Source organism: Amblyraja radiata, chromosome 37 (assembly GCF_010909765.2).
Source record: "Amblyraja radiata isolate CabotCenter1 chromosome 37, sAmbRad1.1.pri, whole genome shotgun sequence".
Lineage (NCBI taxonomy): Eukaryota > Metazoa > Chordata > Chondrichthyes > Rajiformes > Rajidae > Amblyraja > Amblyraja radiata.
This window is the reverse complement of record NC_045992.1, coordinates 15,060,225-15,071,216: the sequence shown is the minus strand read 5'-3', so window position 1 is coordinate 15,071,216 and position 10,992 is coordinate 15,060,225. Positions and strand designations below refer to the sequence as shown.

The 10,992-nt window shown below is 41.7% G+C and overlaps 1 protein-coding gene across 3 annotated transcripts in view; it reads right to left on the bottom strand.

The window, feature by feature from the left end:
- Positions 1–1,926: 1,926 nt before the first annotated feature.
- The window catches only part of zfand4 (zinc finger AN1-type containing 4), a 33,020-nt gene continuing 23,954 nt past the window's right edge, over positions 1,927–10,992 (bottom strand). For all 3 annotated transcript variants that reach the window (XM_033012739.1, XM_033012740.1, XM_033012741.1), the window contains 3 exons: positions 6,935–6,989; positions 4,717–4,843; positions 1,927–3,037 (listed from right to left, as the gene is read on the bottom strand). In XM_033012739.1, coding sequence (XP_032868630.1) covers positions 2,902–3,037; positions 4,717–4,843; positions 6,935–6,989 — 318 coding nt within the window. In that variant the 3' untranslated portion in view covers positions 1,927–2,901. The remainder of the gene's footprint in view (positions 3,038–4,716; positions 4,844–6,934; positions 6,990–10,992) is intronic.

Below are 10,992 nucleotides of genomic sequence, written 5' to 3'. Positions count from 1 at the left end.
AAGGACCTGTTTCCGTGCTGTATCTTTAAACTAAGCCAAGATCCGGTGGGGTTTGGGCTGCAAGCTAAGCCTGACACAGCACACACACACACACACAGGGATGGAAACAAGTCCTGGAAAGATTTTGGAGGAAGAACAGCCTTTCTCAGGAGTTTGGGCAGCCCAAGATGTTACCCTCTACCTCGGTCACAGCCACTTTAGACTTTAGATTTCTGAGAGACACAGCACGGAAACAGGCCCTTCGGCCCACTGAAGCAGCCACCCTGTACACCAACACTGTCCTGCACACTGGGGGTAATTTGCAAATGTTACCAAAGACAATTAACCTACAAACCTGATGTAGACACAAAGTGCTGGGGTATGACTCTATGTTATCCCACTATAATTGAGTAATTTGATGTTCACACCGTAAGCTCCCCAAGGTACTGTTGCTCCAGCTTGTGTGTGGCTTCATCTGGCACTGGAGGCGGCTCAGGTCAGAATGATTTTTCAGGGAGTAATCCAGGTTCACATGCACCTCCTCCAACCTCATCTACTGCATCTGATGTTTCCTGGCATGGCCTCCTGCACATCACAAGTCCAAGCGTAGACTTGGTGACCGTTTCACTCGGAAACAAAGTCTTCCATTAAATATTTAATTGAACAAAGAAGTCTTGATCACTGGTGAATCTGGTCTGATTGCTGAGGTGACTTGGGGACTTTGATTGGAGATAGTCGTCTCCAGGTCTCTCTGATGGTTGGCAGTTTCTTGGAAATGGCTACTCCTGAGTGATGGTGGCCGCCCTAAACTCCACGAACAGAATATCTAGATCTGTGTGTGACCATGTGGTTGATATCATGTTGGATTCCCACAACCGGCACATTCCCGCCTATACAAAGGCCCATCAGCAGGGGGTGGGTTCTGAGGTACTGTACCAAATCAGTTCCTTAGACAAAGTCCAGTGTCCTTAATGGAGTGGAAGACAATACAGTGGTGTAGTGGTGGAGCTGCTGCTTTACAGCTCCAGAGACCAGGGTTCGATCCTGACTAAGGGTACTGTCTGTATAGAGATTTCATGTTCTCCCTGTGACTGCATCAGTTTCCTCCCACATTCTAAAGACCTGCTGGTTTATAGGCGAATTGGCTTCTGTAAATTGTCCCTAGTGTGTAAGATAGAACTAGTGTACAGGTGATCGCTGTGGGCTCATTGGGCTGACATGCCTGTTTTAAACATACAGAGTGCTAGGTGCCTGGAACGCGCTGCCAGGGAATGCAGAGGCAGATGCTATTTAAAAGTTTAAGAGGCTTTTATAAAGGCAGATAGATGCTCAGAGAACGAAGGGATTATCGATCACGTGCAGACAGAGGAAGTTAGCTAAACCTGGCATCACATTCAGCACAGACATTGTTCCAGGACCATACTGTTCTATTCTATGCTCCAATTCAATGAACAATATATTAACTGGCCTGGATAGAGCAGATATGGAGAGGCGGTCATAGACTCAAAATTAAAGGATGTTCTTTTAGGAAGGACATGAGGAATTTCTTTAGTCAGAGGGTGGTGAATCTGTGGAAGTCATTGCCACAGAAGGCTGTGGAGGCCAAGTTAATAGATATTTTTAAGGCAGAGATAAGATTCTTGATTAGTACAGGTGTCAAGGGTTATGAGAAGGCAGGGGAACAGGGTTAAGAGGGAAAGACAGATCAGATATGATTGAATGGCAGAGTAGACGATGGACAAATGGCCTAATTCTGCTCCTATCACGTATGAACTGCCCACTTCTTGTACTGCAGCCGGGCTATCAGTTCTGACTTTCATGGGGAAAGGTTAAGACTGTTGACCTCAAGCAAGTGCCTCTCTTCTGCATTGTTCAATTCTAAATAGGGATGATTAAGCAATTAATGCGCACAATACCATTACAGTACAAATGCCAAAATACCATTGCTTTAATATAAATTAGTTTAATATTGACTAGATGCTGTTCGCACATTAGAAAAATTATAGCTGCAAATTATTCAATTTTTATTCAAATCTTGTTAACAGCACTAACTTTTATTTGCAAAAAAAAAACCCAGAAGTGTGTAGAGTCTTGTATTTAAAAAACGGAGATTACAAAAAAAAGGTTCACTTTGCCAAAAAAGTGAGATATGTAACCAAAGCAAAGAATTAGGCAGAAGATCATTGCTGAGGATCAGCCGTGAAGACAGAAGTCGTAGGATTAACCCAGAACATGTTTGCAGTAAGGTGGCCAATAATCTTGATACAGTGCATAAAACTCAAAAGATTTTGCTTTGAACATCCGTAGAGATATTGCACAACCAACCCAGTACGGGAGCCAAGTACAGTTGTCACTGAATCCAGCCGTCAATGATGCCAACCTCTGGAGAAGCAGCGGAGTTGCTCATTCTTTTCACCATGAAATAAATATACTTTTAACGAGAACTTGCAATGTTAAAATAGACACGAATTAAAATGTTATATTACAAAGACCTGATGCACATGCCATCTTTTTTGTCAAAAAAAAGGGTTCTCCCTTGGGGTTTATTTCAGTCAAACAGTAGTGACAGGTTTTTTTTTTTAATAAAGTGCATTCTTGCAAGAGTTGCTCGTGAAGCAGTCTGCACCACATACAAAATTTAACAAAACATCTGCATTCATTGGAAACCACACTCACAGCATAAATCTTCAGGAAATTTCATTTTTAGTTTTTTTCCCCCACAATGACAATTTACTAAAAGAATTATGCAAACTAAAAACCCACAATAGTGTTTACATAATACATAAATACCAAGCATCAATTATGTGCTTCTGATTGGCAAATTTGTGTCTTTCCGGACCAAACGTCAAAAGTTATGCAAAACGGTTAAATATGCAGTTCTTTCCGCACCGATTTGACAAGCTGCACACAATTCTACAGCGGTCAGATTTTTGGAAGCTTTGGTGCGCTAACAACAGGGTTGGTGTCTTGCAAGTATCTCCTTCCCACAGTCTTGTAGTCGTACGTGCATTCGTGAGTCTCAGCATAGCGATGAGTGGCGCAGAAATTGTTCCCACACCTAGTTTCAGGAACACAGTTTAGTGCACAAATAACCTTTTTCAAACTGAATGCATTATATTCCTGAATTGTGCAGTTCTGAACAAATGTTTGGTTCACTTGCAAACAATTAGGAAGATCCTACAAGTAACTTGTACAATTGTTTTAGTTTTTTAGTTTTGGAGATACAGAGGCCCACCGAGTCCACGCCGGCCAGCGATCTTCACACATTAATGCTATCCTACACACTAGGGACAATTTACATTTATACCAAGGCAATTAACCTAAAAACCTGTATGTCTTTGGAGTGTGGGAGGAAACCGAAGATCTCGGAGAAAACACACATGGTCACGGGGAGAACGTACAAACTCCATACAGACAGCACCTGCAGTTAAGATTGAACCTGGGTCCCTGGTGCTGTAAGGCAGCAACTCTACTGCTGCGCCACCATACTTATTACTGTTAACACTGCACTCAAACTTCAAATAGCATCTCAATTTTGTACTCAAAGTAAAAAGCATGTCCACAGTACACAATGGCCAGGATAAATTAGAAGGGATTTTTAATAAATGTGCACAAAATAACCAAATATTAACAAGGTATTACTTGCTTAGTTCTTGGTTTAAGGTGTAATGAGTTAAAACGCCCATCTATGTACAAAATAAAATCTAATAACGTTTTGAAAGTGGCATTAGATTAGATGTATGATTATTGCCCTTTGCTGCAAGACCACATTGTATCTGGCATATATCCACGATATTCCATTTATCATTCACTTCATAAAAAGACAATTAAAAAAATATTTGGAAGACAGTGATTTGACAGTAAACATATCAAGATCTAAACTATTCAATAACGTAAATCCCTCGACATTAATGTTAATCACTGGAAACAGAACCGAGACCACAAACCCTCAAAGGCAAATTACCCAAAACACTTGTGTTCCCATTGCGTCAATTTAAAATTATAACCAATAAACAGGGGAGAAGGCAGGAGAATGGGGTTGAGATGGAAAGATAGATCAGCCATGATTGAATGGTGGAGTAGACTTGGGCCGAATGGCCTCATTCTGTTCCTATAACTAATGAAACAAGTACCACTGGGAACTTTGTCTCTCCCCAGAGGATTTAGTCCAACATCTTTGGTGATCAGCCATGATCACATTGAATGTCTCGAAGGGCCAAATGGCCTCCTCCTGCACCTATTGTCTATCTTAAATAGATTGAAACAACGTCTTGTAAAGCCCCAAACTTGAAATGCATGAAGCAAATTCCCAATATTTCTAAGATACCAAATATTAATTTAAGTAAAAGAAAGCAACATGAAATATCAATATCCACTGTACTCATTATTGTTAAGGGAAGACATTTGGTTGGATTGAAGGAAAATGATAACTTCTAATCTGTAAACTGTAAAGGTGTTGGGAATGTCTAGGTGCAATGAGGAAGGGTAAGATAATTTCCAACGGTACAGGTCTAAAATGTAAATCTGGTCTTGTTTTCACTGGCCCGTTGTTCTCTTTTTATTTTTAATTATTTACATATGATCGAAGTGCTAACAGTGGGAAATCTTGACTCTAACTGTTCAAGATGGGAGCGGAACTAATTCTAAGATTCCAATTTAGAAAAGTATTCTCCTTCCACCGATTTAGCAGAAAGCCACATCTATTCACCGTTTAACCATCAGGTAAATGCCACTCACCTGCACTCATAGCTGGTTGCCAATCCAGTTTTCTTCCCACAAAGAAAGCAGTGCTTGGCATTTTTCTTTTTTGTCTGGGTTGGAGCCATTACCGGTGGGAAAAGATGTGCAGGGGTACCTGTTGTACCTAAGAACCAAAGAGGTGATATCGTTGAATGTGTTATTTTTGAAAACTGAACATATTACTCAGAAGTTAAATAAGCACATGGGGTGGGAAATGAAGGCATGGAGTTTTGTTTCTGGGTTGAGTTGGGTTTCAGGGAGTAGCTGAAAATAATTTCCATCAAGCAGGCAAGACAAGCAACCATACTTAGGACGGTGGGTGGCACCGAGTTGCTACCAACAATGCTAGACCCATGTTCGATTCTGACTATGGGTGCTGTTTTATATGGGTGCTCCGGTTTTCTCCCACACTCCAAAGACGTACAGGTTTGTAGTTTAATTGGCTTTGGTAAAACTAGAAATTGTCCCTGGTAGACACAAAAAGCCAGAGTAATTCAGCGGGACAGGCAGCATCTCCGGAGAGAGGGAATGGGTGACGTTTCAGGTCTGAAGAAGGGTCTCGACCCTTCTTCAGACCTGAAATGTCACCCATTCCTTCTCTCCAGAGATGCTGCCTGTCCTGCTGAGTTACTCCAGCTTTTTGTGTCTACCTTCGATTTAAACCAGCATCTGCAGTTCTTTCCTACACTGTAAATTGTCCCTAGTGTGTAGGATGGGGTTAGCCTGTGAGGATTGATGGGCCGAAGGGCATATTTATAGGCTGTATCTCTAAACTAAACTCATTTTTGTGAAACACCTGCTTTTATTCACTCTTAATGGTGGAATGTCACTGGATATAAAGTAGTCTATGAAAGGAACAAATTCCATTTATTCATATGACACAAACTGCAGTCTATTGAATTGAATAGATTGAAGCAGGTTGTTCTTTCTGGAAATAAGGTGATCACACAATGAGTCCTGTACCCCAACACATCGAGGAAGTAGAGGCATTGGTGAACTTTCTTTGTAATTACCCCAGAGCTTTGAGAAAATTTGGCATGTTACCCAATACTCTGTCCAACTCCTGCAGGTGTAGGGTAGAGAGCATACTGGTTTGTTGCATCATTCGTGAGCATAGAAATTCAAATGCTCATGAATGAAGGAGGCTGCAAAAAAGTGCTCCATAGTGAATTTGAAATCAAGGTGACCACTGATGGCAAAAACGTTTTGTAGATTGGCTATTTCATACTAGCCAATTATAGTGTTTGTTAGTAGTAACTCTGCCTGGTATGTACTTCATATTATCAAGAGCTTGCTTACGCTAGTTAGAATGAATAGCAGCTCGGAGATGTGATGACTGCAGATCCTTGCTGTATGTAGATTTAATAAATATGTGTTGTATCGTGATGTGTGTTTGAGTCGACATTACATTATAATTCTGCTTTTTTAGACTACTACATTAAACATATTTATCTTGCCTCAGTCCTTAGCAAGTATTTATATAATACAAGCTCCTTTAGAAATCTGTATTACTTTGCTTTGGTAGATGGCTATTGGTGAAATGACCAGAAGTAGCTAAATGATATCATTTAGAGATACAGCGTGGAAACAGACCCTTCGGCTCACCGAGTCCGCACCGACCAGCGATCATCCTACTTACTAAGGATAATTTACAGAAGCCAATTAACCTACAAACCTGTACGTCTTTGGAATGTGGGAGGTAACCAAAGCACCCGGAGAAAACTCATGCGGTCAGCGGGAGAACGTGTAAACTCCTTACAGATAGCACAGCTGTGCCACTATGTATGTGAATCATGAGCAGATTTTTCCCCATAACCTTATTGAAGGGGTTTGGTGAGTAATTAGCCTGGATACCGAGAACAGAATTAATTTATCTTTCAACTGTCTCTAGTATACCTTTCAACTGACTAAGACAACTCTCATAGATAACACTGGAAATTCAGTATAAAGAAAAATTAAATGCACAATTCACTCTTATTATCTCTATCAAGTCAAATGCACATAAGATGATTCAAATGCCAATATCAGTCAAAATATGTTATGCTACAGCAGTGCCAGCTGATTTAAAGGAGAACTAAAACATTGAAATAAACTTTGTAATAAGGTTTGACTGGAGGGTTGAGGCTCACAACAGCTAAACAGTTTATAAAGATGATGAGAGAATAACAACTACTCATGGAGAAATCAAAGTCACATCAGCTTATTACAGGCTTACCTATTCGCCTTCCTAGTGTTGTTGGTCTGCCTGTTGCACAAAATCCAAGCGGAGACTGGAAAGGAAAGATAAAAGCAATATTGTACTCGATATATGCTGGAATCTTAACCAGGGTGAAATAGTTAAACATGGTCATTATTTAATCAGTGCCTTGTCCTTTTTTAGCATGCTTTCTATACTAAAACAATGCTGTTATAACTTTAGAAAATTCTCCCAAAGATAAATAAGGTCATAGAGTAGAAATGTTCATAATTTCTGGAAGCAAAACGAGGCCATTCGGCCCACCAAGTCTACTCCACCATTCAATCATGGCTGATCTATCTTTCCCTCTCAACCCCATTCTCCTGCCTTCTCCCCATAACCCCAGACAAGAATCTGTCAATCTCAGCCTGAAATATATCCATTGGCTTGTCCTCCATAGCCATCTGTGGCAATGAATTCCACAGATTCACCACCCTCTGGCTAAAGAAATTCCTCTTGTTCTCCTTTCTAAAGATACGTCCTTTTATTCTGAGGCTGTGGTCTCTGGTCCTAGACTCTCCCATAGTCTAGGAGAGTTGAATGTTGTAAAACGTAATTATTTGTAGAGGAACCAGCCTGTATAATTAAATCAAGATGTACGCTCACAACTTATTTATCTCACTCAACTCTAAAAAACTAGTTATTGCAAATGAATGGAAGTGTAAGGAGATAACAGCACGAGAATGACAACGGGGACCTTAATCAATGCAGGACGATGGTTTCTTTGCCTTCATTAAAGTACAGGAAAAGAAACAGAGCAACGAGGAGGAGGAAATAAGAGCTAATTAAGAATAACATTTGATAGCAAAAATAGGGAATTAGATGTATATTTCAAAGGGAAAAAAACGACAAGGAAAATAATGTTCAAAAAGTTAACATATTGTCAGATAATTCCACTTGAGATAGAGCTGAATTCAACCTTATCTGAGGAAATGAAACTAGTCATGTGATGAGGAAGGATGCTTTGACAACAATGACTACAGATTGGTTGAGACTGGGACTATCCAATTGTTTATGAAACAGTTAGACAGGTACATGGATAGGGCAGGTTTGGAGGGATAGGACCAAGCGCAGGCAAGTGGGACGAGTGTAGCTGGGACATTGTTGGCCGGTGTGGGCAAGTTGGGCAGATGGGCCTGTTTCCACAATGTATCACTCTATGACTCCATGATGTCTGAGGCTCCACATGATAGAGAAGAGATGGAACATTGGACGGAGCATTGGTAGAAGAATCTAGTGTAGATTCATATTGGTAGGACATGTACAGTGAGATGTGTTGTATTGTTCTAAGAACTGTTGGTGAATAGGGACCTTCATGGTCATGGTCACAGTTGCCCAGAAGTGGCAAGACAGGTGGAACAAATGGTGGAGGTGGTAATATGGTACATTTCCCTTCACAAGTCAGGCAGAGAATATCAGTCTGAAGAAGGGTCTTGACCCGAAACGTCACCCATTCCTTCTCTCCCGAGATGCTGCCTGTCTCGCTGAGTTACCCCAGCATTTTGTGTCTACTTTAGATTTAAACCAGCATCTGCAATTCTTTCCTACACAGAGAATATAAAAGTTGGGGCATCATACAGTGACTTTACAAAACAATGGATCGACCATGTTTGGAGTATTGTGTGCAGCTCTTGTCACAATACTACTGGAAGGATGCGATTGTTCCAGAGAGTATGCAAGGGAGATTCACCAGAATGTTTAAAGCCCTGTCCCACTGTACGAGTTCATTCAAGTGGTCTCCCGAGTTTAAAAAAATCAAACTCGTGGTAAGCACGGAGAATGAACGTAGCGGGTACGTCGGAGCTCGGGGACGTCTCTTAGCAGCTCGTAACGCTAACGGCAGGTACTCGGGAAGACTCGCTAACGGCAGGTAAGCACGGGAAGACTCGTGAAGATTTTTCAACATGTTGAAAAATGTCCACGAGAGCCCCGAGTACCGATGAGTGGCCATTACCGTAAATCTCAGAGTTCGAATCTGGGCAAACTCGAGAGAGCTCTTGGAATGAACTCACACATGTGGGACAGGGCTATTAAGAAGGAACTGTGGATGCTGGTTTATGCTGAAGTTGACACGTTGCTGGAGTTACTCAGCGTGCGGGGCAGCATCTATGGGGGAAAAAGGATGGGTGACGTTTCAGATCGGAACCCTTATTCAGACCCTTCTGAAGAGGGGTTCCAACCCAAAACGTCACCCATCCTTTTTCCCCCAGAGATGCTGCTTGGCCCGCTGAGTTCCTCCAGTACATCTTCATCAGGATGTTGCCTGGATTGGAACACTTTTGTTATCAGCAGTGACTGGATATGCTGGGCTTATTTCCACTGGAGTGAAAGAGGCAGAGAACGGATTTAATAGGGGGTGTATCAAATTATAAGAGGCATAGTTGGAGGCGATAGCCAGAATCTCTCTTTAAGGTGAGGGGGTAAGATTTAATAGGAACCCGAGCGGCAACTTTATTTTTTACACAAAAATTGGTAGATATGGTACACGCTGCCAGAGGAGATGGTTGGGGCTTTAAAAACATTTGGATAGGTACATGGATAGGATAGGCTTAGAGGAATAAGGGCCAAATGCAGGCAGGTAGGACTAGTGTAGATGGGGCATGTTGGTCGGCATGGACAAGTTGGGCTGAATGGCCTGTGTCCACGCTGTACGAGTCTATGACTCCATGAATCTATCACAATCAAAAACAAAGGGGCATCGTTTCAGGGTAAAAGGAGATTTAAAGCAGAAGTACACTCAGCTATAGATGGGAGTGCAATCAGATACAATTATTATGTTTAAAAAGCAGTTAGACAGACACCTGAACAGGCAAGGCACAGAAAGATACAGATTTGATTAAGGTAAATGGGATTAGGGTTGACAGGTGATTCAGTCGGCAAGGTTGTGGTGGGCTGAGGGGGTCTGTCTCTTGGTGACTCTATAATATCCAACAACTGTAGGAACGTTTAATATTAAAGAAAGAACTGCAGATGTTGGAAAAATCAAAGGTAGACAAAAGTGCTGGAGAAACTCAGTGGGTGAGGCAGCATCTATGGAGCGAAGGAATAGGTGACGTTTCGGGTCTCGACCCGCTGAGTTTCTCCAGCACTTTTGCCTACCTTCGGAACGTTGAATATGATCATTTCTGAGAAGCAGTTGTTGAGGGCCATTTCAGGAACAGAAATCTGGTCACACATCATTGAGTACCCAATCTAAACTGCAGCAAGTTTAAATTTACTTTAAACAGTGAAACTGCGGGCATTTCTTGAAGTTCACGGAGAAGTCTAGGGCAGCTTTTGCAGAGTTAATGGTGGAGCAACAGAAACCAGGCACCACCAGCCACCTTTGGACTTTAATGTTATATCTTTGCACTAAATGTTGTACCCTTAATCCATGATCCTTGATCGTTAACCTTGCACGTCTTGATTGTATTATAGTCTTTACTTTGACTGGATAGCACGCAAACAAAAGCTTTCCACTCGGTACATGTGACAATAATTAAATACACTAAGACCAAAAATGCTGCAACACTCATGAGACAGCATCCTCAGCCTGTTGCCTGACTACTGGGCATTTAGAGCATTTTCAGTCTTTAATAAAGGTCAATGGGAGTCTGTGTGTCCACAAGATTGCCACTGGTTGTGTCCCACCATGCTCAGTACCTTCCGCCTCGTTACATGTAATGTGTGTTAATAGCTTAGCGCCAATTGTAGGGAGAACAATATCGAAGATTGCCAACAAAAACTGGCCGCAATGGTGTACAGTGAGGAAGAAAGTATTAGACGACAGGAAGATATCGATGTTCTGATCAGTCAGGCAGAAAACTTGTAAATGGAAAATAGAGAAGCGTACAGTAATTCAATTGAGGAAGTAGAACAAAAGGAACATCGAACAAATGGGCAGCGGTGGAGTTGCTGCCTTACAGCGCCAGAGACCCGGGTTCGTTCCTGACTGCAGGTGCTGTCTGTAAGGAGTTTGTACGTTCTCCCAGTAACTGCATTTGTTTTCTCCGGGTGTTCGGGTTTCCTCCCACATTCCAAAGATGTACAGGTTTGTA